The 15990-nt window shown below is 52.8% G+C and overlaps 1 protein-coding gene across 4 annotated transcripts in view; it reads right to left on the reverse strand.

Moving 5' to 3' along the window:
- Nucleotides 1–35: 35 nt before the first annotated feature.
- magi3a (membrane associated guanylate kinase, WW and PDZ domain containing 3a) overlaps nt 36–15990 on the reverse strand; it is a 49579-nt gene continuing 33624 nt past the window's right edge. For 2 of the 4 annotated variants that reach the window (XM_053848277.1, XM_053848276.1), the window contains 19 exons: nt 14914–15033; nt 11134–11343; nt 10304–10472; nt 9900–9979; nt 9158–9215; nt 8112–8224; nt 6976–7176; nt 6013–6645; nt 5602–5633; nt 5219–5486; nt 5043–5137; nt 4694–4886; nt 4170–4358; nt 3917–4102; nt 3748–3841; nt 3480–3534; nt 3272–3409; nt 3057–3195; nt 36–1996 (listed from right to left, as the gene is read on the reverse strand). In XM_053848277.1, coding sequence (XP_053704252.1) covers nt 1254–1996; nt 3057–3195; nt 3272–3409; nt 3480–3534; nt 3748–3841; nt 3917–4102; nt 4170–4358; nt 4694–4886; nt 5043–5137; nt 5219–5486; nt 5602–5633; nt 6013–6645; nt 6976–7176; nt 8112–8224; nt 9158–9215; nt 9900–9979; nt 10304–10472; nt 11134–11343; nt 14914–15033 — 3716 coding nt within the window. In that variant the 3' untranslated portion in view covers nt 36–1253. Of the gene's footprint in view, nt 1997–2865; nt 2959–3056; nt 3196–3271; nt 3410–3479; nt 3535–3747; nt 3842–3916; nt 4103–4169; nt 4359–4693; nt 4887–5042; nt 5138–5218; nt 5487–5601; nt 5634–6012; nt 6646–6975; nt 7177–8111; nt 8225–9157; nt 9216–9899; nt 9980–10303; nt 10473–11133; nt 11344–14913; nt 15034–15990 lie in introns of all 4 variants that reach the window. The other 2 variants (XM_053848279.1, XM_053848278.1) reach the window with 2 other exon arrangements.

Consider the following 15990-nt stretch of genomic DNA (forward strand, 5'->3'; position numbering starts at 1 on the left):
AAAGTGGACATATTTCCACTTTTATTTCCATCCAATGTATAACACACAAAGTACTCACTGGCTCTGAAATGTCTCGAAGCCCGCAGTATTAGACGAAGCGACGCAGATATTGCTTTGATTTATTGACTTTTATTTCTCATCAGTGCATGAACAGAAGATCATGGGCACATTATATCACTGAGTTATACTTCATGTTTCTCCCTTAAAAAAATAATGAAAGGATTTACAGAGGATTCTTTTCCTGCGTGGACTCTTCTCTTTACAGGTGCTGTACACGTATTAACAGTTGTGATGATCGAAGAAGACTGTCGGAGCGACGCAAGGCCACGGTATCAACATGAACACGCTCGTCACAACACGGGAAGGACAATAACTTAAAGAGCCACGAGGTGTCGCTGGAGCGCTACTGAAGATTCAGCCATTCACTTAGGCCTCCATTACAAAAATAAGTCTAAAACTAATGGCTTCACATTTTCCAGGTGCCGAATTAAAGGAGGGGCTTAGCTCAGAAATAAATTAACTTCATCATCTATATGGTTCGAATCAATTTTGAACGGATTATTTGACAAAGAAAAAGTTTGTTAAACTGGTGAAATAGCGTTCCTCGTTAGCGCACCAGCGCCACCTACTGCACATGCAACAAACTGCATCAACTCGACAGCAACACACCAGATCGACTCGACGACTGAAAACCTTCAACTATTTACACGGAGTCAGGTTTCACATTGAGGGTCGCATATATAAAACTACATCTGTCACAATGATAAATCGTCTCCGTCGACGAGCGGAAGACAGAGACGCGACAATCGACTAAAGTGTGGAGATATATTCTCAGATAAATAATCCTTCAGATTAGATTGATGCTACGGCGGTTCACATAAAAATATAGTGGCAATACGCAGAGAGCAAATCAGCACAGTGGACCACCAGATGACGCGGGCTCGTAAACGTGCGAAGTTACATTTCGGCTGAGTGACGTGAGAAGCACGAGTGTCGGGTCGAGTTCGGGAAGGACGTCGAAACGGAACCGGGCCCGGGTCCTTGTGGTGCTTGGGCCGCGCTCAGCGACACTCAACAGTTCAACAGGTCACATGGTCTGACTGGTTGTCAGGGCAGCACCCGTGGACTGGGACCCTCAAAACTTCATGGTCTCACAGTGATTCTTCAGCTCCTTGGGTACACTGGAGGCAGGGAATGACGTGATGACAAGCTACGGTCGCTGGTTACACAGTGGTGGTCCGGCTGGGGTCGGGTCAGATGTCCACCTGGGACTGGATGCGGGACGAGCTGGGGACCTTCCAGGGACCCGGGGTGATCTGAGCCTTCTTCGCGGCCGCGCTGTAGTCCTGCATGTTGCCACTGGAACCCCTCAGCTCAGTCCTGGCTTCGCTCTGGTGCTGACTTCGGTGCTCCCCCTTGTCCCTGCGAAGGCTCTGGTCTGGGTCTGATCCAATCCTCTCCCTGTGGTGTTTCTGAGCTGCAGCTTCATGTTCAGACCTCTTGCCCCTCTTCCGCTCCCCGGTGGCCCAGGCCCTCTCCGCGCCGTCCTGCCAGTAGGTGGCGTCGTCCTGCCTCCAGTCCTGGGTCTCAGCAGAGGAGGTCCCGGGCTGCTGCCCCGCTGGACGCCTGGGACTGTGAGGCTCCTTCACGGCCAGATCCTCGTCCTTCTTCTTCCTGGGACTGGAAGAGTGGGCCTTCCTGTCCTCACCCCCCGTCCCCCTCTCAGCCTTCCTGGGACTCTGGGAGCGCTCGGCCGGCTCCACTCTCTTGGGGCTGGTGGGGTTGGAGTCCCCACGACCCGGCCTGTGGGTCTGGTGTCCTGGGCTGATGGTCTGCTGCTGGACTCTGGCTCCTGGGGAGCCTGCACTCTCCCTCCAGGAGGACTCGAGCGTTTTGGGAGAGGAGGGGGAGATGTCAGAGGTAGTGAGGGGGGAGGGAGGAGAGGAACCCTCGGTGAGTCTGGAATATGTTGGCATGTTACTTCTGTCCTTCAAACCTGCGGGACAGACGTCAGTCGTGAGGCAGAGCAGTGGAACGGCACACACAGAGTGAGAGGATCAAAGTGACCACGCTGGCCTGGAGCCTCATCTTTACTGGCATGCTTTGACTGAAGCCGTCAGCGGTGCCACCTCGTGGTCACTCGTGACCTCATCTACGTGCGACACCCGATCTCACACCAGATCACGTGGTTACTATCATGTCAGCGATTACACATGATGTGAACCTGTTTTCATGTGCCTGATCCAGTCACTTTGGATCTTCTCCTTTCACAGCCAGCACATTTCCCAGCATGCAACTGTGAGAACTAAGGCTGCGACTCTCAGACAGCTCTAATTTCCCTCTGGAAGCTTCCGATGCTGATCTCTGGATCACAGCGTTATCGGGGCTTCACGCTGACGTTTCATTTCCCGACGGGCAGATAGTAGCTGAAGCAGCAGGAGATGGCGAGCAGAGCATGGAGCACGCAGATGATTCCTGCGAGCTCAGACTCACAGAAAGTATCTGGTTCAGATCTGATGCCAGTGAACGCACACACCTGTGTGTGTGTGTGTGTGTGTGTGTGTGTGTTCAGTGGCATCACAGTTCCCTGCATGAGAGGAGCTGCAGCGTCCTTCAGGTCTGTCGCTTCTTCGAGGACTCACTGCTTGGACTCAGTGGAGAGTCATGCATGACGATGATAGAGTGGAGTGTCAGAACCATCAGTGACGGATCTAGGGCCTACAGGGTGTGTTCCATATGAAAGCACTAGGATGGTGACAGACGAGAAGGCGCTCCCTTGAGCCCTCTCAGCGCCCTACAACACGCTCGGCCAGATTATGGGCCTCGACAAGTCAGACAGAGAAATATGTGGAGGTCAAAGTTTACCCAGACAATTAGGGACAGACCAAGAAAAGCAGTGAGGCCTTTAGTGCTGCTCGGGTTTCATGTAGAAGCAGAGGGTGGAAGAAGAGTTCAGACCTACAGGAGGAAGAGATAAAGAGGTAGAGACAGCCGTGCAGAGGACAGACAGAAGCCGGCGACACATGCAGTCCAAAGAGAAAAGGTGTGCTTCTCACTGTGGTCCGGGACCAGACCCTGGCCGGGCCGGAGCAGCAGGTGGACTCGGTGACCCCCGGCCTGGATCAGCTCAATGGCCCGAGTGTGCGTGATGCCCTGAGTGGCCTCGCCGTTGATCTCCACAATCTGGTCGCCCACCTGCAGGTGTGAAATGACACGTTCATGAGGCAGAGGGAGCGCTGAGGTTTCTAGCTCGTCCGGGACTGAGACTCACGTGGATCCTGCCGTCCCTCAGGGCCGGCCCGTCCTCCGCCAGTCTCAGGATGAACAGGCCCATGTTGTACTCCTTCCCTCCTCTCAGACTGAAGCCAAATCCTCGATTGCTGCGCTCCAGCTCCACCACAAAACAGCCCTGAAGGTCCAGAGCGCAGCAATGATCCCACTAGTTCAGGTCCAGAGGAGCGAGACAGAACCAAGCTCACCTGTTTGGGTCCGGACGGGATCGTCGTTCCAGTGTCTCTCTGTTGATCACCGTTTCTGCAGCAGAACCAACAACAAACACCTCATGACACGTGCCACTTCTGTGTGTGTGGATATATTCTGACAAGGCCAGTCCTCATAAGGTTTTGAGGAAGAAAACGTCAAAATAACTGGGTGATTCTAACTGGGTTCCACTTTGGATCAGAGTCCTGGTTCAGGTGAGCCATGTGTTTTGGATGGTTAGGTTTAGGGGTGTGTGTGTGGCTCTACCTGTCATGGTAGCTGGGCGGCTGCTGCCCAACAGCCCTGTGTTGAGCTGATGGACTCTGCTTTGCCGAGTTGCTGGCAGAAGGTGGTGCCGAGTCTGGGAGCAGAGATGGAAGCAGTAGTGAGACACACCTGTGTGAACCCACAGACACACGCGAGCAGGCGCACACACCGTCCTCAGGGACCACGGTGAGGGTCACTGCGTGTCCCGCCTCCTTGATGAGCTGCACGATGTCGTTGTGCGAGAGCTCCATGATGGAACGACCGTTGACGGCAGAGATCCGGTCGCCGACCTTCATCTGACCCAAACGGTCCGTGGGACTCCCCTCGATGATCCGTCCGATCTTGTGCGGGATCACTGGGGAGGAACTCATCGTTATTGGTCGCTTCTACACATCACAAGCCAGGCACATGCAGCGCCTCACCACCAGGGGGCGGCCTGTTCTTCGACGTCAGGATGACGAAGCCGAAGCCCTCATTGTCTCTCCGCTGCAGCGTCACGTCGAAGGACTCAGGTCGGGTCTGCTGAGGTCTGGGGGGCTCAGCCCGGGGGGTTCTGGGAGAGCTGGCGACTGCCGGTGTCCCGGTTGGCAGCTCCTGGTCCGGCGCCGCGTCTGAGAGTGGAACACCAGATATTAGTGCTGCTGCACAGTGAGATGACTCAGTTAGTTCTTCCTCTGAAAATTGAAATGACAGTGAGACAACTGCAGACAGACGCGAGACCTTGAAGTTCTGGCTTGTTTGAATTCCATCCTGCAGCAGTTTTGGCAGATTAAACCAACTCAAAACCCTTCGTCTCCAAGAAAACAACTCTCGGAGTTAATCCAAAAATCAATGGCTCCTGGTTGATGCAAGTTTATCAGAGAGAAAGTCGCCCACAACAAATGTGGAGGGTTAGCGAGAGAACATCGAAGGATCACAACCCAGGATCACAGCCGATTACGCTCACCTGACTGCACCAGTTTCCGTCGGACGGTCAGCATGACCTGGCCGTTGCGAGCCGCGTTGGTCATCAGCTCCAGGACTTGTTTGTGGGACTTCCCTTTGACTGCCACGCCGTCGATGCACAGAAGCTCGTCTCCCGCCCGCAGGCGTCCGTCCTTCTCTGCTGCGCCGAGTGGCACGATGGCGCCGATGTACACCTGCCATGAGAAACATGTCCACATCAGGATGAATCGTACATTTGCAGCCGCTCACAGTTTAACACGTGATGATGTCTGTGTCCACTAGACGCTCCCTAACACTGAAACTATCCTCAGACGAGGCGAATCTCACTTGACCCACACGCTGCTACCTACCGGCTGCTCCGGTCCTTCTCCTCCCAGAACTCTGAAGCCAAATCCCGACTCCTGGTTTCTCTTGATGAAGACGTCCAGATCCTTGGTGTTCGGAGCTGCAGGAAGCCGACGTGACGGTTAAAGATCCAACACCACATCCCTCACCTGAGGGTGAACTTCAGAGCTGTCAAACTCACGCTGACTCTCCAGCAGGGCTCTGGACTTGAGGTATAGTTCTGATGCGTCCGGTTTTGGGGAGGAGGACCTGAGCGTGTTGCCGGACAGTGGGTTGGGCGGAACCTCGGGGTGACTCAGAGTCTCAGTGCTGCTGACCATCTCCTGCCGCTGGTTATGTGGGATGTGCTGATGAGAGCCATGGTGGACCTGCTGCTGCGGCCCAGGGAGGATCTGCTGTGACCCAGAGTGGTTGGAGTGAGGAGACGGTCCAGATGTGGGTGTCGCCACCTGAGGAGAGCAGTGAAGCTGTGAAACATTTTGCTTGAGACAAATAATGCAGCTACAAGGATGCCATCACAGTCAACCTGCATCCAGATTTAGCTGCAGACAAAAAACAACTCACCGGCTTCAGCGACTTCACAGGTGACGTCTGACCTGCGCCGACAGAGAAGCAGAAAATAAAACTTGGGAAGCTCTGATGCAACACCTGTCACTGCCATACGCAGAACTGGAACCAAAAAGCAAGTTCCAGAAGAAAACGTCTCTACTCTGAGAATGAAACGGCTTAAGGGTATAGCTATATATTATGCTTGTCCCCCTCCAGTAGGGGGCAGTGTCGTCCAACAAAACCATCACGAGCAACAGCTGAAGCCCTGTGACGTTTAATACATCCACGGAGAGCAGATTTCCATTCAGATCACGGTGCTCGATGACTTGGTTTCCTGTCTGACTCACCTCAGCTGCTCACTGACTTCACTGGACTCTGACTGTCACACTCATGATCTGGATCTGTGTCTGGTTCTGGCAGACCCACCTCCTCTCAGCACCAGTACGTTGACCTCGCTGCCCACGGGCAGGTCCTTCAGGATGTCCACCACCTGCGAGTGGCTCAGTGTCTGGACGTTCTGTCGGTTGATCTCTTTGATGACATCGCCCTTGAGCAAGCCGCGGCACCACTGAGCGTCCAGGATCATCTTCACCTTCTGGCCCAGCGGGCAGTCAGCGATGGCAAAGCCGAACCCGCCGGGTCCTTTCATGAGGGGCACGCTGACCAGCTCGGGCTGCAGCAGCGTGGGGTCGGGGCCCTCCTGGTTGTGTTGGGGCTGATGGTGAAGATGATGATGGTGAGGATGATGGTGGTGGTGGTGGTGGTGGCGCCCCCCGTTGGTCATGGGTGGAACTGACGCCGACGGTCTGGGCATGGTTGATCCATCCGTGTAGTGAGTGTCCTGTGGCGTGGACGAGGATGGAGAAGGGGACGTGTCCTTGGATGTGCCGAGACCTCCAGAGGCCTCTTCGCTGCTGCTGGAGTCCTCGGGCAGGGGGTATCCCCGGCACAAGACCAGGTCCACGTACTGGTTCACAGGGATGGACTGGAACATCTGGACCACGTCAGCGTGAGTCTTTCCCAGAACACAGGAGCCGTTGATATCCACGATCACGTCTCCTGCGGGACAAAGTGACAGGTTCAGGCCCAGACCCCAGTGCTGCGGAGGCCCCGGCACATGTGTGACATCTGTGTTCATGAGTTCACACGAGCCACGGACCGAAGTCAGAGACTCGCCCAGTTTGATGCAGCCTGTTACTGAAATTGAGCGGGGTGTGTTTACAGACCAGCACTAGCTGGTTCTGTGACGCACATAAACACGAGCGTCACCTGTAAACTCTGCTTTACTGAGGAGCTATTTTTAGCTTCGTCAGACAAAGTGACTCTCAGCCATGAGAGTTTCAGGATGGCGGGTGTCAACAACCACCCGAGCGACCTCCTTCAGCTCACCTGACGCGATCTTGTTGTCGTGCGCCGCCGGCCCCTCAGCGAGAACGTTCTTCACCTGGAGGAACTCGTCGGGTCGGTCTCCTCCGATGATGGTGAAGCCAAAACCTTGTGGGCTTTTCCTCAGAGCGGTCTGCAGTATAGAGCCCTGCAGCTGAGACGGGTCTCTGGTGAAGCCCCGCGCTCCCCGTGCAGGCTCCTCCACTGAGGGACCAAAAATGGCATCAACATGAGCTAATTCTCACCGGTTCATGTCTGTTTACAGTTGGACTGGACACAGAGAGGGACAGATCTTCCAGGATCCAGACTCCAGTTCTGTGCACCACCAAATCTCTAACACTTGTTCATGAGTTACTCAACTGGCAGACTATCACGTGACCCTACTTTAAAGGCGCCTGTGTCAGCTGTGTGTGGGTACGACCAAGAGTCTCTCCATGTGTAAGCTTTGGAACGTGCCGCTGTCACGGTTGTGACGGGAAGCAGCGTGATGGTTTCTCAAGAATAGTGGCCCCTTGTGTCGGAGCATTTCCACATGCTGCTTCATGGCGATTGGATATCACGGCATTACGTAAGGCTTGTTATGAGTCCAACCCCGACTGACCACAAATGCTCTGCTGGCTCCGACATGCGGCTTCGTCTGCTGAGGCCGGTGAGTGATGCTCCCTGACAGTTCCCACACTGATGGAGGGAGGAGGGGGCACGCGGGCACCGGTCTCATTAGTAACCCCCCTCCACCCTGATCCCACCCTCATGTGTCAACGGACGGTGATTCGCATAATTGCAGAGGGATCAGACCACAACAAGAGCGGACCAACATGCAGGTCAGAACCGGAACTGTCGAGGCGACTGTGTGAGGTTGTCTCCCACGAGGAGGGTGGGCTGTGATTGACAGGTATCAAACTTAGTGTCGTAACGTATATGAGTCATCAGTTAAATACCTGAACGCTAATTTTATTCTTCCATCTATCATACACTCTATCGCTCCAGTTGAATTGATAATTGGTAGATAAATGTTTGTAAGGTAAAACAAAGTAAAAACAACATCTTAAATGAACTCTAGAACAGAAAGGCTTCAATCTAAATATTGACTGAGATACATGTGTGACTGTCAGGAAGGAGCTGTCTGCAGGTGTGTGTACCTGTGGGCGTGGCGGCAGGCGGCGGAGACGCTGCAGCAGTCGGGGCGTCGTTGCTCAACTTTCTCTTCGCCTCCTGGACCGGATTCTCAAACTGAGTCTTCTGCTTGATGTGGCTGCAGGAGAGAGATAAGAGCATTAGAGCGAGCGAGCGTGAGTCAGCGAGCGCGTGTCTTTACCAATAACTTTGGGTCGAGTCCTCACTCACAAGCCCTCACCATGAAATCCTCACCGAGCTTTCATTTCCCTGCTCTCTCCTGCGGGTCTGTTCTCACAGCTAATGAGACTCGTGGTTACCGTCGACTCTGCCCACCGCAGGGGAGGGTTGCGCTGGACGCAGCCTCTCGGTGACCCGCTTGCATAAACCAGCCCGCAGGTCGGCGAAACACTGCGCGCTTATTTACTCTGCTCCTCACAGAACAATCTCGCCCTGGTTTCCACTGCCAGTGACAGCCAGAAAGAAGCCTCCATTGTGTGTTGTTTTGTCGCTCCGACATAATTGCTTCCTGGAGGACAGTGGGAAGCGCCGGGCCAGACTCTAGCGGGAAATTTAGGTGTAGAGGATAAAGGTGTTTAAGAACAGTCCTTGTTAGGTTTCTTAGGAGCAACAATCACAGAGGCAACAACCCTGGACACACATCATGATAAAAAAGTTGTAGTAGTAGTTTGTATTGTTTCAGAGGCTGTTGCGTGTTGGACTCCCGGCAAGATCTCGTTGCGCATGTCAACTGAAGTTGAACAAACATGGACTGTTCCAACTCTCAACTCCAGGAAGTGGAACATGGAGGAGTGTAACGTTGGTGTGACACTTGCTTTCTGGTTTCACCACGAGACTAATCCATCTCTGCATCTCCATGAGCAACACAAAGAGATTCTGTTGACACGACACATATGTAAATAACATTTGAATGTCAGGGCTCCCTTGGCTCACAGGCACAACACGAAGTTGCTCGACACCTTTCATCTCCCCGCTATCCCCCTCACAGTGAATAAGCCTACCGTCTGGCGCCCCTCTAGCACCCTCCGCAGGCTGCAGAAAGTTTACTCACTCAACGTAGTAGGTTCCAAACTGAGGGTCGTCGATCCGCTCCCAGCCGAAGGGCAACTCTGACAAGGAAGAGAGAGAGAGAGAGAGAGAGAGAGAGACAATCACTTTGTGTACTGCTGAGAATACACGCGGACAATTGGACACATGTAACAAGGCGTGTCTGTCTGACGGGCTGCTGCATGTTTACACACCAGCAGAGGTGAGGGGGGGTGCAGGAGAGGGGCGGGGCTAGTGTCGTGTCTGTTTCACTGGACGTTCAAAACGCTGAGAGGGTAAAACTCCTCTGTGGCAATAGCTGCTTCTCCTGTGTGTGTGTGTCGGAGCGCGACAAAAGCACACAGCGTGGGGCCGATCCGAACTCACGAGGGGTCTTTGGAAAACTGCCCTCAGAGATGTTCTGCTGATGGGATCCCTGCATGAGTCCAGAAGACGTGAGGAGCAGGTTTGTGCTTTGTCAACTGTAGCGGCGCCCCCCGCTGAACGCAGCAGGAGCCGCAGCTAAAGCGCAGTGACAATCCAAACTGTAAACTCTGGCAGTGGCTGAGTAAACAAACATCTATTGCTGCTGTTAGAATTTAAATGTAGCAAAACAGGTTGAATAACTTCATCAACATCACCCTCTGATGATGCTCAGCGCCCCAAGTTTAGAGAATACCTCCAAAAGAAGGCTAGTAGAAGGATCTCCTCCACGTCTCTGATGGCGGAGGGGACAAGGCGTGTGAGAGAAGAGGAGAGGAACTCACCTCCGTCTTCACATTTCTCGGCAGGTTTGGCTCGCCGAGCCAGACGGGGGTCCAACCAGGTGGTGGTCTTGCTGTTGTGACTGGACGGGCAGAAGACAGGTTCACGGTTAGATAAGAGCGAAGTGTCTGGACTGCAGTCGTTGTTCAGGAAGGCTGATGTTCCAGAACGTCAATCTCTGTCTTGTTTTGATCCGACCTCCACTAAGTCTGGTCTCAAACATCATCTCTGGCCCTGCTACGATCCTCATGAAACAACCTTGACCATCAAAGGCAAGTCTTGTCCCTAATCTAGTGTCCATCGTGGGCGTCCTTCCTCTCCCTTGACCCCTAAAGTCTCAATCTGATATAGCACAGCTGTTGAACCTGGGGAGGAACATCAAAATCAGGTCTGGTCAGATACTCACTCGATGAAGTAGACCATGCCCGTCTCAGTGTAGGCCATCTCCCAGTTTTTCGGCAGTGGCTCCTGACTGTCCTCCTGTGACAGTGCCGTCCACACCCGCATGTCCATGGCGGCCGCTGACTGGCTGTAACTGGGCACGGTCTTCCTCCACTCCGCCTTGTCCTTGTGCTCTGCAGCCCGGCATGGTGTGAGGTAGAGGGGCATGGAGACCGACAGGGGAATGGGGTGCGAGTAGGGGTACGGGAGGTGGTAGAAGGAGAGGGACACAGGAGGTGAGAGTGAGATGCCATTGGAGCTCCCCTTGGCTCCTCGCATCGCTCCCCGCTGCTCGGCTTCTGCACACTGGTGGACAGACTCCTCCACGGTGAGGTCGAGTCAGCGGGAGAGAGAAAGCGAGCGAACTCGGAGGAGCCGAGCAATCGCGGGAGAATTTACATGTCAGTAGCGATGTAGTGGGATCTGCCTCGCAGGCAGGAGGCGAGCTGACCGACGCGGCAGCCCTGCCGCCAGCGCCACATCACCACTCTATTAGGATCACACAGACTGGAGTGAGTGAGAGGGTGTGTGTGTGTGTGTGGCGCCCCTCTCTACAGGTCCTCATGGGTGTGTGACCTAGCTTAACCAGGCCATTGACTGTTCACTTGCTTTGGCTCTTGTGAAGGAATAGTGGCACTGAATGGGGACAGCTGTTGACTGGAGGAAGTCAAAAGCTTTTTGTGGTGAAATTGGGGCCGACCCCCTACCGGGGTCAGTCAGGAGAGAGGACACGGTTGCAACCTGCTAACAAGGCTTTGGGCTGTGGTGGTGAGCTGGTGTGTCAGTGTGTCTCACCAGACAGGCCGTTCACCATCGGAGGCCTCTCCTCTTCTTCGTCCTCCTCTGGTGCCGTGCTGCTGTCTTTACGGTCCATCTTACTGACCGAAGTTGTTCGCTTCCGTTGGACCTCCGAGTCGTATTCTTCGTCAAACAAGACTGCGTCCACCAGGTCGGGCTGGACAGGGCTGGGCTCTGCGGGAGGTTTAGGGGTGCCATAGTAGTTTCCTGCAGCAGACAGACAAAATGTAAACAACCCAGTTACAGTCCAACAACACGAAACAGTTTACAGGAGAAGTCTCAGTTTCATGAGTCACCCTCAAAAGGGGGTGAACTTGTACCCCCTGTGTGAGACCCGTGGTGTCACTTTACAATTCTGTTTTCACTTTCAGAGAGCAGAAACTAGGACAAAGTGACTTTGAAGATTTCCTTAAACTCCTTCATCTGGTGCCTCTGGGATCAAGTCCATATGACGAAACAAGTCAGGAGGAGAAGCTCTCAGGAAAGTGTGGATGTAAACTTCAAATTGTCTCCTGCGCCACAGCGCCGACTGAAATAAACCCACATCAAGCTTTGGCTGTCACAAAACTGTAGATTCCAGAAGAGTCACCTGAAGACAGAAATCCGACTTAAGCTTAGCGAACACATCTGCGTCTCTCGCCTTCAACCGAGCCGTGCATCTTCCTGCTGTCTGAGTTCGGGTTGTGGCTCGGGAGGAGTCATGTGCCAGGTTCTGGGCTGACAGTCTGAGTGTGGAGGTGTGGCTCGGAATCGAGAGGGGTGGGAGGAACATCTGGGCAGAAAAAAGAGCAGCTGCTGCAAGATGCACGACTTGTCTGAGGTCCAGAGAACAGTCCTGACAACAGCAAATGTGCTTAGTCGGCACTGACATTTCAGCTTTGCCCATCTTTAACTTTTAGTTCCTACTTAGAGGAAGGTTTAAATGGGAGAGCGTCTGGAAGGAAGATAAAGACCAGTCTGGCTGCAGGAGAAACAGGGCTTCCACAGCTTTTGTCAGCAGGAAACTAATGCCACGATGGGATTTGAATGTCTTCTCAGGTTCTGGAGGGATGGGGCAACAGAGCTGACAGATACATCAGAGCAGTGACCGCAGCTTGTAGAGCTCCTTGTTTTGGGGAAGTTTATGGAGCATCGTCATGAGGCAACAGCTACTCTGACTCAGTTAGCGTACAATGGTGAGTAGCGTTGTTGATACCAATGCTGAGACCCTTAGTGTCGCAGCGGGCAGTGACTCAAACACCCTCCCCGCGAGGAAACAGTGATTCTTTTATTACAACTCCAATCAGTGGTTTCACTCCTGCACAAGGCCTCACAGCCGAGCGAAAGTAAAATGTTATTTCGTCACAGTTACAGTTTCTCTGCCTCCAGCTTTGAAGCCCGACAAGCTCCTCCAACACTTGACTTCCTCTTTAAGCCCATCAGCTTCCCTCTGCTGTCATGCTGCCGCCTGAGGCGCTGGAGGAGAAGCGTGGGGGGCTGCTGGAGAGTGTGGGGGGGTTAGCCAGCGCCGTGATGGAAGGACAGGAGCGTTCTGACCCACCACAGCGAGAGGCGGGGAAGGAGGAGCTGAAGAAGAATCCCAAGTGGAAGCAGACGTGAGGGGGAAAAGGAAGTTCTCTGGAGAGCAGGCAGAAATGTCAGGACGCTTGGTCTAAAGTCTCAGGAAGTCTCAGCCCACAGTTGGGGAGTCGTACCATAGCAAGGTGAAAATTACTTCAGAACAAGCTCGATGCCACCAAACAACATCACAGTGGATGACGACGATCGCAGTTCATCAGCAGCTCGTTGAAAACCATTAAATCCTTTTGCGACAGTGTGATGAACGAGGAACTTAATGACTCACGTGAGCAGTTAAATAAAGACTAAGACTGTAAACACAGGCGACCAGATGATGATGTTCTACAGCTCATTGACTGGAGCAAATCAGAGGAGAGTTTCCAATCCTGGCTGAGAGGATGTGCTGGAGTAGGCGAGCTGCGAAGCTCGTGCGGATCATTAAACACAGAGCAGTATTTTCCTCTCACTTTGGACCAGGCAGCTACACTTGTCATGTTCTCAGCAGCAGCCAGAATGTGATGATGTTTGTCGCACCTTCAGCTGCTTTGTGACCGAGAACACACAAAGCAGAGGACCTCCTAGAGTCGAAACCACCTGCAGTCAGGGTTCCATAATGCTGAGGAGACAGTAGCATCCGGACCAAAGCGCAGTCACATTGATGTTTCCTGACCTTCTCAAGAAAGAAATTTACAATGGAGGCCAAAAGTTCAGCGGATCTGGTCTCACACTCCCTTAAGCCAAATAATAGGAATTTTATGAAAGGAGCAAGAGCCAGGAAATGAGCACACTTCCAGGAACCTCTGCACCTGAACTTCATGGTTTGCAGTTGGGCCTGGCACACGGCTAAACAGATTTTCTGAATTCATCATGATCGGCACTGACCACTGCCGACTGGAAGCACCTGGCAGGAGCCACACTGGGTTGGTATGAGAGCAGGGGTATCCTTCACAGTGGCAGCCACATGTTGTTGTAATTCAGAAAAGCGCTGTGGGTGGAGCTGTTTCTCACTCCCGCTTCAAGAATGCCTGAGTGATCCTGAGTTTATCTTTCCAAACTTAAGTGTTGAGAGTGTGAGAGCAAGTGGGCCCTCCTCTGTCATCACAACCATCCATGTAACCTTGACAACGACGACGAGATGTTTCATTATCAGCGACACTTCGATCGTTGACGGCGAACCCACAGTCCCGAGGGAACAAAGATGTCTGGTCAGTCTGATAAGAACCGCCTCCATGTTCGGGCGTAATTAACTAGCACCATACATGAGTTCCTCTGAGGAAGGCGCAGGAGCCTGGGAGCGCGACCGTCTCTCCACGACAAGTGTGTTGATGCAGGTCAGAGAAGCCTTGCTCAGCACTTTCCTCTTCCCACAGACCAATAAACGGACAAAAGGACTTGTGGGTTGGAAAGTCAGTCAAGTGAGGGTTGTGTTGAAGATGAGCACCTCCAGACAGGAGGCCTTGGTTCCCAGCTAATGGTGTGTTTCTCACGAGACTGGTTGCTGTGGTTGATGAATAACCGACCTGGTATCACTTTATCTCAGGTACTGCCTCTCGGAGGGTGAAAGTCTGGATGATTAATAATTGAGCTGTGGTTCGGGTGGCGGCGCTGCATCATAACTCATCCTGTAGAGCGCTACGTGAGCTTGAGGGTCAAAGGTCAAGGTTGAGGGACTGGTTGCAGAGCAAGATGAGACTGCAGCATGTCAATGACGTCGATAAATCCAGGTGAAACAATGAGGCCACGTTAATAAACAGTCAGTTGATACAATTAAACCTGTGACCGACAGAGAGGATTGGTGTGGTCATTATAAACACCACATTGTGGTTCATGTCTCTTTCTGTTCTAGGGGAATCCCTGAGGTGACATTAACAGCTTCTCTTTTCAATCAATGCTGACACTTTCACGACCCGGACAGCTTGAACTCATGATCTCGCCAAGCCTGACTCAGCAGATCTACAGATGACCCAGTGGAGATCACTTTTTGAAAGAGCTACACAATATTTAGTGCAGCTGCTGACACAAACTAATTCCTCAGTCTGCAGTGTTTTTCTGAATCCAAATGTAATTGTGTGTTTGTGTGAGGCATTCCTATGATGTTAAACCTGGTCAACAGTCAGAGCGACTCACGTCGGGCTCAGCACACACTGTTATGTGACAGTCTTCTGCATCAAAGAGCACAAAACTAGTGTGTCGGTCATGTGTGCTGTTGGTGATTGGTACCGTCATAAGTTCCGCTCTCCAGCAGCAGTCCAGCCTCTTCCAGATCGCGGAACTCTCCGACGCTGATGAAGTTGTAGTCGACTCCTGGTACCTCGCCCTCTCGGGGCTGCCGGGTCGTACCTGTAAAAGAGAAGCACAACGCTGTGCTCAGAGATGCTGAGGAGATCTGGTCACTCTGGCACCGCTCCACCATACGCCTGTCCTCTTTCACCTCTCCTGCTGTGAAAATCAAGTCCCTGAACTGGCTTGAACCAAAGTTTTCTCTGTCGCAGTGCAGATGCTGACCCCCGCCCTACACTTGTCGGATGTTTACCTCCAACTCGATGGGAACCTCAGGCCAGCCTGTGCGTTAAGGAGGCTCGGTTCCATCGTGGCTCTTATAGGATCGTCAACTTTTGCTTCCTCTATGCCGGCAGACATGAATACAGATTGTTATGGAGATGATTTTACGCTCTGCCTTCGACACGTCGCCTCCACTCAGCATCATTGAGGTGTCAGGCTGGGCTGCTAGCTCAGCTTGTACTGCAGAGGGTCTCACAGAGGCGGAGAATTGTGCTCATAGCTTGTTGACAAGCCACCAGTATAAGACTAGTTTGGTGGAGGAAGTCCTTGGTAAAAGGAAGACAGCGTTTCACTATTTGGTGCCGCTCATCGCCGTCGTTCCACATGTTTTTCAAGGAGAATGAGAAAATGGAATGTTGCCGCCTGGACTCCCTGGAGTAGAACACACCTTCTTCTCTCCCAACCTGGTGAGCGTGACTGTGTGTTCCCTTTGAAGCGGCTGGGAGCAGAACAATGAGCTGCAACAACAGCGTGCGGTTTTCTCGAGTCTCACATGAACCATAGATATCATGTATCCCCCGGCTGGCAGGTTCAACGCCCACTCAGTCGGAATTCCAATTAGAGGAGAAGGAAAGGAGATGAAATGCTGCTGGAATAAGGTTTCCTGATCAGATATTTCCAGGCGACGAAGATCCGCAGATTTAAGTTCGATACATGAGAGTACAGCTTCTGTGAGAAGAAAGGATCAGAGCATCAGAGCTTCATGTTCAGCTCTCAAGTGAAGATCAAGAGAAC

Source organism: Synchiropus splendidus, chromosome 18 (assembly GCF_027744825.2).
Source record: "Synchiropus splendidus isolate RoL2022-P1 chromosome 18, RoL_Sspl_1.0, whole genome shotgun sequence".
NCBI classification, from domain to species: domain Eukaryota; kingdom Metazoa; phylum Chordata; class Actinopteri; order Syngnathiformes; family Callionymidae; genus Synchiropus; species Synchiropus splendidus.